This window comes from Balaenoptera physalus (genome assembly GCF_965194825.1).
Source record: "Balaenoptera physalus genome assembly, chromosome: 3".
NCBI classification, from domain to species: domain Eukaryota; kingdom Metazoa; phylum Chordata; class Mammalia; order Artiodactyla; family Balaenopteridae; genus Balaenoptera; species Balaenoptera physalus.
In genome coordinates, this window is record NC_138890.1 from 61,078,238 (window position 1) to 61,099,139 (window position 20,902).

The 20,902-nt window shown below is 33.5% G+C and overlaps 1 protein-coding gene across 15 annotated transcripts in view; it reads right to left on the reverse strand.

The window, feature by feature from the left end:
- Positions 1-45: 45 nt before the first annotated feature.
- Positions 46-20,902, reverse strand: part of MATR3 (matrin 3) — a 48,312-nt gene continuing 27,455 nt past the window's right edge. For 5 of the 15 annotated variants that reach the window (XM_082454589.1, XM_082454581.1, XM_082454588.1 and 2 more), the window contains 14 exons: positions 18,009-19,096; positions 12,979-13,040; positions 11,842-11,883; positions 11,393-11,505; positions 11,087-11,139; positions 10,531-10,656; positions 9,882-10,007; positions 9,525-9,692; positions 5,511-5,642; positions 5,024-5,067; positions 4,533-4,908; positions 2,772-3,138; positions 2,155-2,276; positions 46-1,096 (listed from right to left, as the gene is read on the reverse strand). In XM_082454589.1, the coding sequence (XP_082310715.1) occupies positions 1,046-1,096; positions 2,155-2,276; positions 2,772-3,138; positions 4,533-4,908; positions 5,024-5,067; positions 5,511-5,642; positions 9,525-9,692; positions 9,882-10,007; positions 10,531-10,656; positions 11,087-11,139; positions 11,393-11,505; positions 11,842-11,883; positions 12,979-13,040; positions 18,009-18,920 (2,694 nt within the window). In that variant the 5' untranslated portion in view covers positions 18,921-19,096 and the 3' untranslated portion in view covers positions 46-1,045. Of the gene's footprint in view, positions 1,097-2,154; positions 2,277-2,771; positions 3,139-4,532; positions 4,909-5,023; positions 5,068-5,510; positions 5,643-9,524; positions 9,693-9,881; positions 10,008-10,530; positions 10,657-11,086; positions 11,140-11,392; positions 11,506-11,841; positions 11,884-12,978; positions 13,041-15,877; positions 15,905-18,008; positions 19,097-20,902 lie in introns of those variants that run through there. The other 10 variants (XM_082454586.1, XM_082454585.1, XM_082454583.1 and 7 more) reach the window with 5 other exon arrangements.

Here is a 20,902-nt window from a genome sequence, read left to right on the forward strand (position 1 = left end):
TATATTGGTTAACATTTCAAACATGTATAACCAATGAACATGGCCTAGGTTTTTTTTTTTTTATTGGTACTCACTTCAGAAACTTGAATCCACAGATATAAGCAGTATATAACCAGAAAGTTACAAGTAAACACAGATTATACATGCAAATTTCTGTTCACAAAGGTCACATATGCAGTATATGAATTAGAAGCGTGCGTCTAAGATTATGGCCAAACTGTTTTTAAAATGCAGAAATGTAAAATTACATCTTGAAAATATGAAGAGATGGTCTACACACTTCAAAAATCAAATGTGCTTATACCAGATGTATGACAGCTACAGGATTCAAGTGACAAGCAATATCTCAAGAAATTAATACTGGTCAAAGAGAATGGGAATATTTTTACATTTCACTGAAAAATACATTGACTACTAGAATACGAAATCTAGCAGGAACTTAGGGAAAAAATTACAAAATCTAAAGCCAATTACTTAATATTTCTTATTACCTAAACAGCATGACATTAAAAGAAAACTGCACCTGCATTTTAATTACCAATCTCACATTAATGACGTTCTCAAAAAATGAAACAAAACCAAAAATGCTTCGAACTGCAAATGAAAAGTCTGAAAGGCTCAGATTAAAATGTGGAATGTTTCAGATGAAAGTAATAAAAATACAATTGGTTTTGTTCTTTATTGAATGGAATCAAAAGTTTTGACATTTCTTTGAAGCTTGGAACTACTAAATTTCATTTCTCTGAATGTTTCTACGTATCTTTCTTAGTGATGCAAGTGTCTTAAGTAGCATATGAAGTCAGTCTCTACCAAGTATTTCTGTCTGTTACCATTTTGATAAAACAAAAACAATTCTTCATTAACTTAACCGTATATGTATTTTTGCTATAACACTTAACACATGAACAGACGTCTATTATTTTTCCACTATAACAAAAGAGTACAATAGTTTTCTTCTAACTATCTGTATTGTATTTAAAAAAGGTTAACATTTAAAAACAAAGAACCATTATTTTCTTTGACATCATTAGGCTTCTTGCACATCTTAAGCTTCCTTCTTCTGCCTGCGTTCTTCTGCCAATTTATTCAGAAATTTCTGAAAAGAAATAGAAAAATTTGTTTTGCAAGGATTAAGTCACCGCAGTGAAACATAACAAATGGATTAACTCCAAAACAAAATATTCTATCCATGTTTAGGGACTTGAGTCTAATTTAACTATAACCTTATCAATATTTTTAAGATCCAGTTATTCTTATTAGGCAAGTATGAAACGAAACTGGACACCACAGTAAGGCATGGGAGAAAAACGGTAAAATATGGAAAAGTTATTTAATGTGCAATTAAGACTAACTTACAGAGATCATCAAACAAAGACCATAACAGCCACACAGAAGAACTACTGTTACCCCAAGAACTTAGTTAAAATGACACGTATTTATTCACTGACCCTTCCACTAAGCCAAGCAGACAAAATATTTATATTAAATTGCTGCTACCATTGAAAATAACCACTGTTCTTAATGCTCTAGTAGCTTTATATTATAAATCAGTGTTATCTACAATTATGAATTCTTTAACTCTTACTTTCAAGTTTTTCCCATTATTTATTTCAATACTTAGTCCTTAAGCCACTAACTAAAACACCAAACTTCAAAATATCCAAACAGAAATTTGTTATGCTTTACCATGTTGTGCTTTTTTAATTTATCCTTTTATCTTTATATCCTGTTGATCATGAAACTTACTGAAGTGTCATTATTAATATATAATAATTTAAAGTCAATGTAAAAATCATTAAGTATGAAGGGATATGGCACTTTATAAAGCTGGCTTTCAGGCCTCCAATATCCAAATTAGAGAAATTACAGTCTAACAACCATTTGAGAATACTCAAATAACTTTATACCAAAGAATTTATAACATTTAGAACTATAAATTTAGAAATTACTCAATTAACAACATTTAGTTAAGAGTGTTTTCTAGAAAGAGGCTTAACAGATGTTTCTAGAATTCATTAAACTGCTCAAGGCCCATCAATAAAGAATGTTATCTCCAGGATAAAGCATGCTGGGTCCACAGGCAGTACTTTCCATAAACTTACATGATTTGCTAGTTTTCACAAAAGAACTCTCCTCTTTTAGATATAGCCTTACCTTTAATTTCTGATAATGAGGAAGGCTGCTGCAATGAGTATTCTTTGCAACTTCTTCATTTGTATAAAAGAGTGAACACAGCTTACAGTAAAACCCTGTTTTAGGTATCACATAGTCTATACCTAGAACACAAACATACATTCTTACAAATTCAGTAAACTAAAGATTTTAATAGTGTTCTCAAATCTTTTTTTCCTGTCAATATAATTTGAATGAGGTAACATTTGTGACAAGTCTAATATAGCCTAAGCTAAAACAAAACAAAAACCATGACATTGTTAATAGTTTGTACTTAATTGATGTTTAAGGTCCCACACCTAATTGTTCTCTTAAAAATCTTGAAATAGAAAAGGTAAACAAAACAAAAAGCAATGTGAAATTCTCAGATAACTTTATGAGAAAAGAGAACATATTATGGAATGGTAACAAAAGATAATACAAAATCAGGAGACATGGGTAAGAGGAAAAAAGAATGTTCCAATTAAGATTTACAAACTGTTTTGCATAGAAGTAAATTAAGAATGTTATCAGAGCTTATGTAAGACCAATTTTAAAAATCTTATTTAATAAGAGTTTGGGGAGGGTGAGAGGGGAAAGAACAAAGCCTTAAATCTCACCAACAGGAACATTGGGCTGATATGGTCCAATTCTATACTCATCTGGGATTGTATAGTCCTCCTTGTTTTCATCACTTTGGCCATCTGCGTTTTCACTTGTATCTTTGTTGGGATCATCAGCATTCTCAGCAGATTCAGCACCTGGTTCTGTATTTTCCTCATTTTTAATTCCATTTTCCAACGCTGCTTCATTTTCTTGGTCAAGTTCCTCGATCTTGTCCACCTTAATTTCAACCAAACCATCATCATTTTTGTCACCAGATTTAAATGCCATGCCCGATTTACGAAGTTTCTGAAGTTCCGAATCTTCCTCATCACCAACCTCATCTAGAGTGACAAAACCTTCCATACTCCCTGGGAAACGACGCTGTTAAGAAAGACAAATTTACTCTGCAACAATTATCCTGCAGCATCCCTTCCATTTGCTTTACTTGAAGGGAAAGGGATAGCGTCTTTGCCTTCATTCATTTTCTCAAAAAAAAAAAAAAAAAGCTGACTTCTTCCTTTTTCCCCCCTAAATTACTAACCTTTTCAAAAACAGCTCAGCTTGTTTTAAAACTAAATAATCGAAGGCTTGCCTCATACAAAGAGCAGAAAATAAATATGAGGACATTCATATTCTATACTTTCTGAGACTATTCTGCTGCTAGGGAATGTATCGAAGAACTGATTTGATAGTTGAAAGATGTCCTTCAAAGAAGGTATCTTATGGTATAAATCTTGATTAGAGGACATTCAGTCTAAAAATAGCACTGTGGTTTAAAAATCAAGCTCTGGAGCATGACTGCTTAGGTTTAGATTTTGGCTCTGCCATTTATAGGCAGTATAACCACAATCCACTCAATTTTAACATATCTCAATCTGCTCATTCAAGAAATGGGGATAAAAAAGTATCTATGGCATAGGGTCATTGTAAGAATCAGTTAATCAGCACACACAAAGAGCTTAGGAAAAATTATAGCATGTAATAAGCGCTCAATAATTATCAGCTCTTAAGAGTGCAAACATAGCACTATCCACTTCAGCCAGAAAAAGAATCTCAAGACTAACTTTTTTGACCAAGCCATCAAAAACTGAAGTATTAGTTTCCTAGTAGCTGAGTACTGCTTAGAAGGAACCAATGAAATAGAATTATAAAAATCTCATTTCAAGACCCATTTATCTTAAGGAGCTCCAAAGGGGCTCCTTAACACAGGTAGTCAATACACCATGGGTCTTTTGAGTTACTGTTCTTTTACCATGTATGTATTTTTGTATTGATATTCGCCTTATATGCTCTTATATGTGACATGTGTTCTAAGAAAAAATGTTTTAAAACCTATTAAAGTATCTAATCAAGGTTACATTTCTCTAATAGGAAAATTCTTCAGATTCAACCATTTTTGACAAAAGGTTTTTAGTGGCCTGGGTCAGTTAAGTTACTGTAAAATTCATACCCCATCTTTTAAAAAACAAGCTGGACCATAAAGGCTGCCTACTACTACTTACACACTACCACTACAAAACAGAATCATATGTAGTTTTAAGTCTTTCTCCTTCATTACTAAAAAGTTCCCTTTGTGAACTGACATTTTTCTTTTGAAAATTAGTCCTATTTAATCTATTTATTGCAGAGTTTAGGTTTCAATGTTTTTATTATTCATATCTATTTTTTCCTAATATAAGTGACTTCTCTTTATTGTGACCCTAACATATATAATTTGAAACGTTTATCTGATCTCGTTTTCTACTAAAACAGGTCAACATATAATCTTCCTTTACCTTTTTAAGCTTTTTCTTCGCAGTTGCTGAAGCACTCGCATTTGCATCTTTTTTCACAACTTTGTCTGAAGGTTCCTTTTTCCCATCAGATGCCACATCCCCTAAATTAGCAAGATCTGTCTCATCTCCCACTGAACTGCCACTTTCTAGCAGTGCTGCTGCTTCTTCTTCATCTACAAGTAGCTCATCTTCAGATTCAAGAAGCATGTTAGGTTCTTGTTCTGCCTGGTCATCCTTTGTATCTTTTTCACCATCTTCTCCTGATTTCTCTTCTTGTTCTTTACCTTCGGTTGTACTTTCAGTCTTCTGGGAACCATCAGTTTTGGATTTCTTATCACTTGGAGATTCTTTGCCATCTGGAGAGTAAGATCTTTTCCTGAAACCAAAAGATACATCTGAATTAATTCACCTGAGCTGGAAAACAAAAGTTTTTAATATACTAGTGTACACAAAGACACCGACACACACACACACACACACAGGGAAATTACCGGGACTTATCTTTTTTCAGTAAGTCAATGCCTCTGTTGGGAATCTAAAAGACAAAATTTTACAGAAGTTAAATAAATGTATTAGAATTTGTAGAATATATAATTATCCAATTAACTAATAATTGATGACCATTCTTTATATATCAACTAAGCTTATTCAATCTCTGTAACCATACCTAAGAATTTAAGCTGCATACAGTTACCAGTTCATTACAATCAACATTTCAATAGAGCAGTAAATAATAAACATTTTGTTAACAGAACTCTGTTCAAAAAAAATCTTAAATAGATAAAAGTAAAAAGGTGCTTTATACAGACATCAGTTTAAAAACTTCTGTACTAACGAAGACCAGAAAAAGAGAAAAGGTTATTCTCTTTCAATAACCAAACCCTATATTCTTGGCATATAAAAATGTTTATAAGAATGTCATGGCTTGAAAAGCATGAAAACAAGCTTTATAATGAAGTAGAATCAAATACTACATACCCTGAGAACCAATTTTTTGTATTTTTCAGACAGGTCAACTTTTACACATCTCCCTTGAAACCAAAGAGCCTTTTTCAAACAGTGGTCAACCATTGCCATTGCATCTTCTCTGGTCTCCATCTCAATAAAGGCCTGAAAAAAAAAAAATTAGCAAAGACATTATTTTTCAGAGAATTGTACAGAATTTTAGAGCTTATTTTTTCTACCTGTTAGGAGAATTTAATCTTTAGTATAGAGATAGCAGTAAGAGTTAAACATCACCCAGTGAAATAAGGACAATTTGTCAGATCTACAAAGTATCTTGTCCAAATATTAAACCACCTATATGCAGTCTTTTTGCAAAAGTAATTAAAGTACTAAGCTTAGAAAATATCACTCAAAATACATTAAGGAAAAGAAAAAAAAATAAAAGTTTGGAAGGATACAAACTCATGTTGTTACAAAAGAGTTAAAAAAAAAGAAAGAAAAGATGCTCTCCTTACTACGAATTTTAAAAATGAAATACAAGTATGACATAACTTCATCCATCCATTAAATTCACATAATTTGAAAAGTCTTTAATATCCAGTGTTTGCAAAGCTCTCACTCTCAGACAATGCTGGTGTGACTATAAATGAGTACTTTTTTTTTTTTTGAGTACTATTTTTTGAAGAGGAATTTGACACCATCAAAGTAAAGAAAGCAAATATCAGGATCCAAAATTCCAATTCTGAAATTGTATCCTCCAATCAAATGCATAAATTCACATGCCACAAAGTCCACAGCAGCATTAATGGCACAGCCAAAATACTAGCAACTCTAATATCCATCAACTAAAGAAATTAAATTCATTACAGTTTACTCAATGGAATCGTATAATGTGGAAAACAACAGTATGATATAATCCCATTTGAAGTAAGGGGAAAAAGTATACCTATATACACAAAGGAAGATCTTTGGAAGCAAACTCTGGAAACAAATAGTGTTGTTAACCAAGCAAGAGAAAAGATCTTTACTTTCCACTTTTATTTATTCACTACGAATGAGGATATTAAAAAAAACACAAAAAACAAACAAAACTTAAAGCACTTTGAGAAATAATCTTTTTTAAATAGAGCTTTACTGGAGTGTAACTGCTTCACAATACTCTGTTAGTTTCTGTTGTACAACAAAGTGAATCAGCCATATGCATACGTATACCCCCATATCCCCTCCCTCTCGAGCCTCCCTCCCAATCCCACCTCTCCAGGTCATCTCAAGGCACCGAGCTGATCACCCTGTGCTATGCTGCTGCTTCCCACTAGCTAACTATTTTACGTTCGGTAGTGTATATATGTCGATGCTACTCTCACTTCACCCCAGCTTCCCCCTCTCCCCACTCCATGTCAAGTCCATTCTCTATGTCTATGTCTTTATTCCTGCCCTGCCACTAGGTTCATCGGTTCCTTTTTTTTTTTAAGATTCCATATATGTATGTGTTAGCATATGGTATTCGTTTTTCTCTTTCTGTCTCACTTCACTCTGTATGACAGACTCTAGGTTCATCCAACTCACTACAAATAACTCAATTTCGTTTCTTCTTATGGTTGAGTTACACTCCACTGTATATATGTGCCACATCTTCTTTATCCATTCATCTGTCGATGGACATTTAGATCGGTTCCATGTCCTGGCTATTGTAAATAGTGCTGCAATGAATATTGTGGTACATGACTCTCTTTGAATTATGGTTTTCTTAGGGTATATGCCCAGTAGTGGGACTGCTGGGTCATATGGTAGTTCTAATTTTAGTTTTTTAAGGAACCTTCATACTGTTCTCCAAAGTGGATGTATCAATTTACATTCCCACCAACAGTGCAGGAGAGTTCCCTTTTCACCACACCCTTTCCAGCATTTACTGTTTCTAGATTTTTTGATAACGGCCATTCTGACCGGCGTGAGGTGATACCTCATTGTAGTTTTGATTCGCATTTCTCTAATAATTAGTGATGTTGAGCATCTTTTCATGTGCCTCTTGGCCATCTGTATGTCTTCTTTGGTGAAATGTCTATTTACGTCTTCTGCCCATTTTTTAATTGAATTGTTTGTTTTTTTGATATTGAGCTCCATGAGCTGTTTGTATATTTTGGAGATTAATCCTTTGTCCATTGTTTCATTTGCAAATATTTTCTCCCATTCTGAGGGCTGTCTTTTCATCTTGTTTACGGTTTCCTTTGCTGTGCAAAAGCTTTTAAGTTTACTTAGGTCCCATTTGTTTATTTTTGTTTTTATTTCCATTTCTCTAGGAGGTGGGTCAAAAAGGATCTTGCTGTGATTTATGTCATAGAGTGTTCTGCCTATGTTTTCCTCTAAGAGTCTGATAGTGTCTGGCCTTACACTTAGGTCTTTAATCCATTTTGAGTTTATTTTTGTGTATGGTGTTAGGGAGTGTTCTAATTTCATTCTTTTACATGTAGCTGTCCAGTTTTCCCAGCACTACTTATTGAAGAGGCTGTCTTTTCTCCCTTGTATGTTCTTGCCTCCTTTGTCGAAAATTAGGTGACCATGTGTGCGTGGGTTTGTCTCTGGGCTTTCTATCCTGTACCATTGATCTATATTTTTGTTTTCATGCCAGTACCATACTGTCTTGATTACTGTAGCTTTGTAGTATAATTTGAAGTCAGGGAGCCTGATTCCTCCAGCTCCATTTTTCTTTCTCAAGATTGCTTTGGTTATTCCGGGTCTTCCATGCTTCCTTACAAATTGCAAAATTTTTTGTTCTAATTCTGTGAAGAATGTCATTGGTACTCTGACAGGGATTGCACTGAATCTGTAGATTGCTTTGGGTAGTACAGTCATTTTCACACTATTGATTCTTCCAATCCAAGAACATGACGTATTTCTCCATCTGTTTATGTCTCTGATTTCTTTCATTAGTGTTCTATAGTTTTCTGAGTACAAGTCTTTCGCCTCCTTAGGTAGGTTTATTCCTAGGTATTTTATTCTTTTTGTTGCGATGTTAAATGGGATTGTTTCCTTAATTTCTCTCTCTGATCTTCTGTTGTTAGTGTATAGGAATGCCAGAGATTTCTGTGCATTAATTTTGTATCCTGCAACCTTACCAAATTCACTGATTAGTTCTAGTAGTTTTCTGGTGGCATCTTTAGGATTTTCTATGTAGAGTAGAAAATTATGTCACGCCATCTGCAAACAGTGACAGTTTTACTTCTTCTTTTCCAATTTGGATTCCTTTTATTTCTTTTTCTTCTCTGATTGCCGTGGCTAGGACTTCCAAAACTATGTTGACTGGCAAAAGTGGACATCCTTGTCTTGTTCCTGATCTTAGTGGAAATGCTTTCAGTTTTTCACCATTGAGTATTGATGTTTGCTGTGGGTTTGTCATATATGGCCTTTACTACGTTGAAGAAGGTTCCCTCTATGCCCATTTTTCTGGAGAGTTTTTATCATAAATGGGTGTTGAATTTTGTCAAAAGCTTTTTCTGCAGCTATTGAGATGATCATATGGTTTTTATTCCTTAATTTGTTAATATAGTGTATCACACATCCATTGATTTGCGTATACTTAAGAAACCTTGCATCCCTGGGATAAATGCCATTTGATCATGGTGTATGATCCTTTTAATATGTTGTTGGATTCTGTTTGTTAGTATTTTGTTCAAGATTTTTGCATCTATGTTCATCAGTGATATTGGTCTGTAATTTTCTTCTTTTGTGATATCTTTGTCTGGTTTTGGTATCAGGGTGATGGTGAATTTGGGAGTGTTCCTCCCTCTGCAATTTTTTGAAGAGTTTGACAAGGATCGGCGTTAGCTCTTCTCTAAATGTTTGATAGAATTCGCCTACTATGACTTTTAGAAAACTACCATTTGGCTAGAAAATTTATCTATGATAAGATAAAGAACCACTCCACCTTGGATGCCAAATTACCACCCCTGCCCTTTCTTCACTACGAGGATATTAAAAAAACAAAATGAAACAAAAAACTTAAAGCATTCTGAGAAATCATCTTTTTCAAAACTTCTACATGTGTATTACCTGACTTTTCATCCTCATCAGGATATAATTCTTAATTTTCCCATAAGGCTCAGCAAGCTTGAGGACAGCACTGTCAGAATAGCCAGAATGAGGTAAATTGCTGAGATGTATCACACGTCCAAGCTCTTGTTTTTGATCAAACTTCTGGTCTGGTTTCCCTTCAGGTTTCTTTAATTTAATAAATGGGAAAAAAAAGGAGGGAGGGGGAGTCAAACGTTGGTAGGTATGCCGTAATTATTAGTTAATAGTTAAGATTATCCTAGATATTAGCAACAATTTAAAATAGCTGTAAGTTTGTAAATATTAAAATGATGTATCAAATGGTTGGTAATACAAATCTGGAAAAACAGATATTACCTTTATTCTTTTATACTTCTGGGATAAATGAACTCTCACTGGCTTGCCAAATACTAATGCTGGTGTGGTTGTATAATAATCCACTGCAGCCTGAGCATCTTCTGTGGTTGCCATTTCAATAAATGCCTAAAATGGCAAAAAAAAATTATTTCCCAAAACCAACCAAATTCCACAATGCCCAAAGTCTTTCCAAAAATATTTAATCATTAATTAGAGAGCATTTTCAAGAATCTAAAAGCAAAACAAGAAACCCAGCATTGCTAATTTGCTATTTATTAACGGTCACCTCAGATTTTATTACCATCATGATACTAAAACTATAATTTATTATGCCTACTGGAACCTGAAATAATTTGGTGCCACCTGGGTAAAAGTTTGAAATGGTTTTCCAAATAATTATTCTTATATAGCCCTTATAGTAGCAGCAGTATAATAATGACAATGTTACTGCTTAAGAATCACAATTTATAAAGTTACTAATAATCCGTTAGTACTAGAATTTACTACTGATTAGTTCAACTATTGGCCCTTTGCTCTATATTACATTCCATATTGATGATTTAAGCTTACATTCTTTTTCTAATACAAAATTATGTAATCCCCTTTGGAAATATTTTAGTGATGAATAAATACTACACTTAACTCATACCTCATTAATTTTATTTAGAATCAGATGATTTGAAATAACTCCAAATGGTTCCACCAGCTGTAATAGTTGATATCTCAAGTTTTTCCCTCGCTGGAAATCCATGATGTGTACAACTCGGCTAGTTTCCTATCCATTAGGAAAAAATCAAGTTAGTAAACAAGTCTCTTTAGAAGCAATATGAAACAGGTTATGTATTATATTAAAACTTTTATAATCTACAGTCAACTGGAAAAAACTAAATATTTAAAATATGTCACTGGGGCAAATCTCAAAAGTTTCAGAAAACAGTACCTGCACTGATATGTAAATTGACTACTGTGTACATAATCAGATAGCAAAGTTCTTAACTTTGAATCAAGGTGAGATCTGTAGACTATGGACATATGAAAACAAAGTTTTAACTCTTATCAGTCATATATAAAAGCCTGATGATTTTCAAACTAAAGCAATCTTCCTATAATAAAGACTATGACACAAATTCAAATAGCAAGGATTCAAGTCAAATCACATTCCCCCGAACAGCTAAAACAGCAAAAGCAAGAGCTTTATTACTGACCACTCTGCCCTTTTGCATGTGTCTTGGTCCTTGCAGGTTTCCATTTCCAGCACCTTTATAGGGAAAAAGTGTATTTTTCAGTCTTGTAATAAATATACTTGCGCTACCAGGCTATTTTAATTGAAAAACAGACATCTTTCAAACACAAATGAAGGATATTACAAATATCATATGAGTACCACATGTCTTCTCATGCAATGTTATTTCTGAGTTACAGTTCAATGACACTTCTTTTGCCTAACATCACTGCATTTAATTTTTATGATAAAAGCTCTTAGGGAAAGGTAACATGAATTTTATAATCACCCAGATTTCCTCTTGGTCCAACTGCTGGTCCCCCAAGATGAAATGAGGGAGGCGGAGGTCCCAGAATTCCTGGTGCTGGGTTTGTAGATTGCTGCAACATGAATGGATCACCCCTAGTATAATGTGAAAACATAAAATACAAAGCATGATAAAGTCCATCAGAAATAACTAAAATTTACTGCTAAAACATTTGTATGACTATGATTCCAATCTTTGGGGGCATTTATGTATGAAGTGACTAGGGAAAAATCTATAACAATAAAATAAAAATTACTATATAAGAGAGAGTTTCTAGAAATTCTTTCACCCACAGTGACTTCTACTTTTACCAAACTCTCATATTCAATAAAGAAATTATGAAAATACTGTTTATGAAATGTTGAAAAATTTAACCTGAATTCCTTACATTGATCTCCTTTACAAACAATAGCTTAAAAAATTTAACTTACATTGTGTGTCCTGTATCATTGTCAGGATTCCATTCTGGGTAGCTTTAAAAAGACCAGAAAATTAACTTTAAAATAAAACTGTCCTATTCACAAAGTAGCCTCGCTTGGCCTTTAAAATAGAGATTATTCATTAGTAAAGTTATACAGAGTCTAAGTGTTAGAAATATTACAGTTTAAAAACATGACATGTTGATATTTCCAAAGGAAAATTTCAGAATTTCAAATTAATCCAAATGAAGGAGAATATACTTGTTCTGTATTGCCTGAAAACGTAGGCAATGTATGTTGCAATTAAAATACTCCTATATTTGGTTTTTTTTTTGGCCATGCCACATGGCTTGTATCCCCAATCAGGGACTAAACCCGGGCCCTTGGCAGTGAAAGTGTGTGTAGTCCTAACCACTGGGCCGCTAGAGAATGCCCTATATTTGTTAATTCACAAAGAAGAAAAATGCTCCATGAGGGACTGGAAATGTTGGGTTATACAGGGAAACAAAGACTGACCACAGATTTTCTTTCTCCAATTTTAAATACCAAGAGCAGAGCTGAGTTGTGTCACTAGACAGAAAGGACAGCCCCAACAGAGCATAGCATATGTGAAAATGGCCACTCCAGTGAACAATGGGTATCATGTGCTATTTAGGCAGGGAGATTCTTTAGGAATTCAAATTCATTCTAGCAACTTAAACTCAGAATCAAAAGTATCTCAAAAGCAAGAAATACATCCTGAAGGGTTTTGCTTGAAAACTAACTTTTAACTTCTAGTGATTTCCCCCCTTTCCACGTCTTCTGTATTCTTAGAGCACGTATTACTGTTACTGCAAATGCTCTCATGAACCTGTTCTATGTATCAAAGGCTATCTTTAAGTCTATTAATTCTTTCAATTTGTATAAAAAGAACCAACATTTATTAACCCTACAAATATTAAATAACAAAGTACCACTACCACTGCATCTAACATCCCATATACAATTCCAGATCTAAACATTTTGTTTGTAATTGGCATTGCCTGGACAGTATCAACTATGCAGTAAAAACAATGTGGATATTACAAGTAAACGGTGAACTCCCCAAAGCAATCAATGGGTGTTTCTGATTCATGATAAGGATGCTTTAAAGGTATTTCAAACTCCTACATTTCAAGAAGAAGCTGGCATCGACGACTGTGACTTGCTCCATTGATATGTTGACTCCACTCCTGTAGCAAAGTAAATTAGTAGAATTAACAAAAATAAAACTAAGGTATTTTCATTTGAACCATTCAAACTCTAGAATGTTAATCTATATGTAGTATCATAAGCAGAACAAACACCTGCCCATTCACTAATCACACTGAATTAATTTAAAACCATTTCTCTGAATCCTTGTAGCTTGATCCTGCCCTCAAATACGCCATGCACATTCTTGGAAAAACTGGATAACTTGGTTAATATACTAACAGACCTGACAGGGAAAAGATATAGAGTTAATAAAGATCAAGAGTAGTAACTGACCTTGAGATCAGTAGGCATATTAATTTCTGTGGACGAAACTGAATTTTTATTTACGTATCATTAGAATTGCTTTTATAGAACTCTAAATATGACAAAATATCCATGCTTATATCACTTTAGAAAATATATACTATAAATTTGAATAATTAGTTAAAAACAGTATCTTTAATTTCATCCAGCCTTTGAGGTATGTTGCAAGTGTACTAAAGCCATAAAAAGCTAAGTTGATTCAACAGGAGTGACTTTTCTAGAAAATGCTCCCATTTATCAAAAAACTAAGCTCCCATTATATTTCCCAAAAACAGAGAAGCAAATTTTAGGAGTGTCCATTTCTAAATTTTAGGGACGAAAACATTTTATTTCTCCAGTATTTGCTCCTGTGTGATTATTTTAAATTTGAAGGGATTATTTTTTTTTCCTATTTTATGCAAATAAACTTTCCTTTCTTTAAAAATCCACATGTAAATGATTAACATAAGAAAGAGTTAGGAAAAGTAGGCTTTGCAGCCAGACTGCCTACATTCAGTTCCCAAGGTGCCACTTACTAGATGTGAATCCTTCGTATAAGTTATTTAAATTCACTGTGATTCAATATTCTCCTAGAATTTTGTGAAAAGTAATGAATTAATAAAGGTAACCTGTTTATCGGAACATTGCCAGGCACATAGGAAGTGCTAATAATAAAAAAATTTTTCATTAAAAAGAAAAAAAAGCAACTATTATTACATTGCTTATAAAGAAAGCTATCTTGTTTTACACTTCCCGCTTTACAAGTATTATTGTTTCACAAATCCCCACAAAATAAGGCAACTTTTCCAACACCCACACTACCTAATACATTATATTTGGAATATAAAACATGGTCAGGCAATGTTTTAAAAAGGGAGTCTCACTTAGAGCTGAACTAAAATAAGGAACCAAATTACAAGAGACACCATTCTGAAACTTTAGAAAAAGTTATTTTATAAATGGGATCTAATTTTTAAAAACTAACTTACATTTTGAGAGTTTACACACATTTCTATGCCCTACTAAAAATTAACTGAAACTGTGAAAGAGGTAAAATGGAACACATTCAAACAGAATGGTACTTCTAAGAACTTAGGGAACTATCTCTCAAAGCTGGATTGTCTTTTTAAAATAATGGCTAATAAGGAACTGGAAGAGATCTCTCCAGCTGGCTCTACAACCAGATATTTGGGATATAAAACATTTCTACTTGCAAAGCAACAGACCACTGACTTATTGGAGGCCACTTTAAAAATGGCTGTAACCAAGAGGCGCCATAGGTAAAGTTCACAAAATTCAGAAGCGGGATTAAACAAATACATTAACTTAGAATTTTCTTAACGAAAAATATTCAGATTTAAAATACCCTTGAGAAGTAGTGTGTTGGGAGAGGAGCAAAAGTTACCCTATTAGGCATGCTTCTAATTAATAGGAGATGGAAAGGATATCTAGTTGACCAGAAGTTATTTATATCCAATCCCCCATGATCTTTAAAGGTTCAAACTTGTGAAAGTATGGCTGGTCTTACAAAGTACTAGAAGGAAAGCCAAGATCAAAGAATCAGTTATGTACCTCCCAAACCCACCCATTACTAATCTACACTACCATACCTGATCTTTTACTGTTTGGTCTAAGGTGAGGATTAAAAGCCAAAAGGGTTTTTTAAAAAACCTATATCCTTGGATTCTACATGGAGGTAACTCTCACATCAGATTAATAAAGAAAAAGAATTCACTTTTTGAATTCAGAAGTTCTGCAGGAAAAACTACATTCACCTTGATGTCACTGAGATACCTAAATTATATAAAGAAAAGATAATTTGGAGAAGCACATGTGGAATGGCAGAATAAAGAATAACTTAAGGGCTTCTAGAATACTGAAAGGAAACTATGAACTCAAGTGACAAGACAGTGAAAGGGCTGTAGTGGCCAGTTTTCTTTAAATGAAAGGAATTTTGAGGCAAGTTTGAGGCTGTGTAGAAGAGCAACTTGATGTTCTACAATGACCTAGAAAGAAATAAAAGCAACACCATCACTGAAAGTTACTTAAAATATCAAAAATAATGATGACAAATTAGATGTTTTGCACCTAAAAGTTTCTTATTTCATAGTAAGAAGAAGTTTTGATCATGTAGGCTATTTAACGTTACCACTAAGTGAAAAGAACAGATTTTCCAAGTTATGCAGCAATACCAGAGAGCAGGATTAAATGTTAAAAAAATTTTCATTATCTACTTTCTCTAAACTCATTGATTCTACATCAGCTATAAATTAAAAAGATCCCTACTAAAAGTGAGTATTTATTTTTTCCATAAAGAAGATATCCAGAAAACATTAGCCATGTTAAGGAAACTAAAATACATTAAGAGAATCCAGGTGCTAAAACTTCTTAAAATTGGTACAATTTACAAATACCATAAATTTTGTAAATCAAACAATCAAAGGGCCTCTAAAGTAATTCTTAACTGTTTCTAAATTTGTGATAAAATACCTAAACTAGCTAGGGTACATGCATTTTTACACGTTAAAAGTACCTCTTGCACTAGGTAAGGTGTCTTCTTACTCTTGAATTCAAAGTTTCAAATATTCAAAAATATTCTTTTGTCAATTTAGGTCCGTTACTATCATTATTTAGTAATATAACTGTTAAGGAACTAGAAGGTAGCAACATTTGGAGAGAAAAGTATAATCATATATAAAAATAGAAACTTTTTTCTGCTTAAAGTCCTTCTTGGTTTTCTTTTGTGTTCCTTTACTGAATTGTTTTCCCATCTGTAAGCAGCAAGGTTAAATTACCGCTCAAAGTCAGGAAAAGGAGACTTCCAACAACAGCTTTTGATTTATGATGACTCCAGTAGCAAAGATTTTAAGTCCCTTACAATCACTTTCATTTGAGACACTGTAACTAGCTATCTTCCTTGGAGTTTAGAGAACCTATCTGAGAATATTTCTCATATTGCCATTTCTGCGAACAGGCAAGAAGTAACAGAAAATATTTTGAGTCACCAAAGCTTAATGGACCTTTTCTTTGAATCAATTCATACCAGACCTAAAACTTGAAGTTTGGTACTGAACAAAAACTAAATTCCATGACATACTTAGTGTATCCAACTAATTTGAAAAAGGAAAACACCTACTAAATATAATTCCCTAACTTCTATGAGTCTGTGGTTCTGTCTTAAATGAAAATTAATCTATGAACGTAAATTTAGCATTTGAATTTATTTTGACATGGATTAAAGATTAAAATATTCCTTGTATACTTAAATTATTGATGCATTAATTCAAAAGATTTTTGTATTATAGGAATACATACATATATTTAGCTAGGAATTATTCTTAAAGATATTTTTCAAAATACTCTGTAAATTCAAGTAATATAAGAAGTCTCTTCTTTTAGTTATCTGAGACAAAAATATTGAGATCCAAACACAGAAAAGGGATTGATTGGTAATACTTTTAAAAAGATTAAAAACAAAATCTCTAATGACCTATATGATATACTTTGCTCAAAAATCAACTCAATTAAAAATGCATTTAAAAGGGATAGATATGAAAAGAAAATGACCCTTCCAAATGTTACTGTGAAGAAAAAACCCTGTGACAGTAACCATCAAATCAGTTTCATGGCAGCAACATGTTCCAGTTAAGTACAGCACATCAGGAAAAATGGATGGTCAGATTACAGATCAAGCTAGTGGAGTGCTATAATGTTGACTTTAAGTCAACTGCACTGTATTTTGGGGGGGAAAAAAAACAGTGCGAATGATTAGCATTGAAAACGTTGAAAGAGAAAGGACAATATATTTAAAAGGACATTTTGAAAAAGTTCCCATTTTGCCAGATGTGATAATTAAAGCAAAGGAGAATTAGATTTTTTTTTTCCTCAAATGACTATACCAGAAGTCTAAGCCTAAGTCAGAAAAAGAACATGCTTATGAGGAACACGGAGCAGGATACTGCAGTAGTTGATTTTCCCAAGTCTCTAAAGGGATAGATGCAATATGGGATAATAAAAAGTGAGTTTTGAAGTATGTTTAAGAAAGTTGTGGAAAAGGAGAAAAAAAATGATGAAAAAATTTCAGTTATAGCATGAGAGTTTGTGTTAAAGGGAAATTAAAAAAGGAAGAATGAACTAATCTAAAATATGAAATATACTGAAACAAACACCAGGGCTCTACATTAACTCTTTCCCTGTAGCCACAGATAAGGAAAAAAAGAGAATTGTTCAAGAATACATCTTTACTACATACGAATCAGTAATTAAGACAGATGGAGAGCTGATTATCTAGCATCCTGAATGGCAGAGCACATTGACTGCAAAAAAAAAAAAAATACTTAAAACAATTCAACAAAGCAGACAAAAAACCTGCTTAAATATACGATTAAGAAGAACATATTGATGCCAAAAACCAACAAGATAATCCCAGTGGATGACAGCTTTGTGGCCAGAAGTAATCTAGGCAGATTGTATTAATGTAAAGCCCTGGTTTAAAATGCTCAAAAACAATTACCTTCGAAATAAAGTAAGTGTTCTCAAAAGTATAAAAATTCTTGATCAACTCAATGTCACCAGACTACAGAATTAGAGTAAAAGATATAGGTAAATACAGAATAGGCACTACAACGTAAAAGAAATTAGAAGTATCTGTTGCATTAACTCACCTTATTAGAATGAACTGGCAAATCACATATAGAGCACAGATGGGGATAACCCTTCGGTAAGAGTCCATGGAAGTCTTCAATATTGCTACTTGGAGGAGCGCCCCTCTTTTTCTCAAAGAGAGATCTCTCTTGTAAGGGGCCAGGACCACGTCCCATTCTCTCATACTCACTGTCAAATTTATGATAGTTATGCGAGGTCTCACCAAAAAAAGAATCATCCCTACACCTTTCTCCATCTCTTAATCTGTCATCTTCATAATCCATTCTGTCATAATAACCAGATTCTTGAGAACGACTTCCATGGTCATAATCAAGCACTGGGTTGAGACTAGGACCACGATCATCAAAACTATCTCTTCTAAAGTGCCTCTTTTCTTCCCAATCGTCCCTAGGTACTCTGTATGGTGGCTCCCGTGTAGCAGATCTGCCATCTCTACCATAACTCAATGTAGGGCCTTCTTCAGTTCTCCTTCTTTTAAGCTGTAGAAGGATTTGGGGCAAGTTCTCAGGAGTAATCTTGTCCTCTGGATAACGACTCAGTTCATCTAAGTCTCTAGCAGACAGACCAAAGCTGGCCAAAATGTTACTGGCCTGGTCTGCATCTCCACGGTGTTGAGAAGACAAAGGGAGTGGACCTCTACTTCCAATGTTAAATATAGACTGCAAATTATGGGAAGAAGTACTAGCAGAAGACAGTGCACTATGAGCTCCTTGTTGATTCAATGAAGAACTCATTCCAAGATTCATTAAACTAGCAAGGCGTGCAGTACCCTGGTTCATCCTTCCAAGAGATGCTGGCATACTTAAAGACTGGGTAGCAGCAGCAAGAAGGCCTATTCCTGCTGCAGACAGGTCACGCCCATGACCCTGCGAGTCCCTACCGAGAGATGACTGCTGGAATGACTTGGACATTGTAGAACTATCTCTTGTCTAGTTTATAGATTAAAAAAAAATTTTCTAGAAGATGGCCAAAAAGAAAGCTCAAACTAGAAAACTAGGTTAACTTTGCTTCAAAAAATGGTAACGCCAAGAAAAAGGATCAATAAGGACTGTAGAATCTTCTTCAAGCTGAGAACCAGCAGACAACTCTGTAGAAAAATAAGCAATTTTAGTCATAAATCCCTTTAAGTAGATGCCGTTTTTTTAGAAAAAAAACTTATGCATCATGTTGATTAAAAAAAAAACATTTAAGATCTCAAACTTACAAAGAATTACATAACTTAAACAGATTTCAGATGTATGCAGAGCCTGCATATAGATATTTAAAAAGTAGTCTTTCATGATAAAGTTTAACTATTAAAGGGAATTTCATACTGAATTTAAAAACATTTCAATTGAAGGGTTAGATGTCTGGATACATCAAAATTTCAATAAAAATATAGATGGGTCTCTTCTTTTAGAAGAATAAAAATACACCCTATAGTATGATGCTTAAGTTCCAGAAGACTAAAAACAAAAAATCAAGGTCAGCAAGTCAAAGATGAATCAGTTGTATTCTGTTTTAGAAAATGAGACCTATTAACACTATCAGAAAGAACCAAGTAAAACCACAAGTAAACGAAGCTTAGGTGTCAAGTACCTAGTATAAGATCTAAGATCAAACACAATAGCTGAGACCTTTATGCAGCAAAATCAAATTGAGGTAAAGACAGATGTGAAGAAAAATAAGGGACTTCCTACAGTTTAAGGATTTCTGCACAAATTTAAGCCAAATAATTAACTGCCTTCTTACTGTCCATCCTATATCAGGCAGTTGCTTATTTCATCTCTAATCTTAAAAGGTAAGGAGAACTAAATATGCGCAGTACAGAAATAGGAGACCTCCCAAGAAAAAACCCAGGTACAGGAAGTATAGGTGATTTAAAGAAGTGAAACTCCCCAAGGTAGCAGCCATCGACATTCACTTAATGCTCAAGGCCACAGCACCCCTAGAGCTCAAAACAGGTGAAAATGAAAATGAGATCTTGCTTACACAGATTTCTATAAACACAGATTCTTTCACAAGAATAGCCCAATCACCTGGAAAATTTAAATTCTGAATGCGATCCTCCAAGATGTGTTTCCTCCAAGACGTGAAAATAATGAAATTATTTCCATTTTCTTTCTTAAATTGTTATTTTACCTCAGAAATTGTTACATAAGAATTTGGAAAGCATTTGTGTGAGCTCATAAAGTATCAGTTAAATGATATACACAATAAATGTCCTTGATGAAACAATTTTATAATCACAATTACATACAGAGGTTGATAAGTCTTAAATTGTTTGCTACGTAATTCTACTAGAAGGCACTGCTCAGTTAACTTTAATACATTTCATCACCCATACCCCTACGTACTGTTAGTTTAAAATATTAAACTTTATTAATGCAAAAACCAGGCAATATTCAATAGTTACAAGTCTATTATGGGACCAATTCCACCAATGACAGATTAAAGTAAGGAAACACTGGATGAAAACAGTGGTAGAAGAAGTATAAAAAAAAGTTGCAGGCAAGACTTAAGTTAGATTTTACAAAAAGATGTAACAAAGTTAAAAAGACATAGAAATGCTATCAGAGGTGACTGGAAGTACAGAAGATGTTTTTGCACACCAAGAAAGACGAATTTGAGAAAAGACACTAAAGAAACTAGTTCTAGATGAGATCCATTATGTAAACTACTTAGGCCTTAAGATTAATAAAGACAAGAGTTAAGTGTACATCATTGGATGAAGGTTTCTTTGATATGACTTTTAAATGCCATACAGAATGCCGGTTGAAATATTGTGTAAACATTGGTAGGACCCTCTAAGTTTTCATGTATACTTTGTTAAAAAAAAGAAAAAAATCAATACCATTAAGAGGGTTTTTCGAAATCAAAAATTTAAAGTATCGAGGTTACTATTAATTGCAGC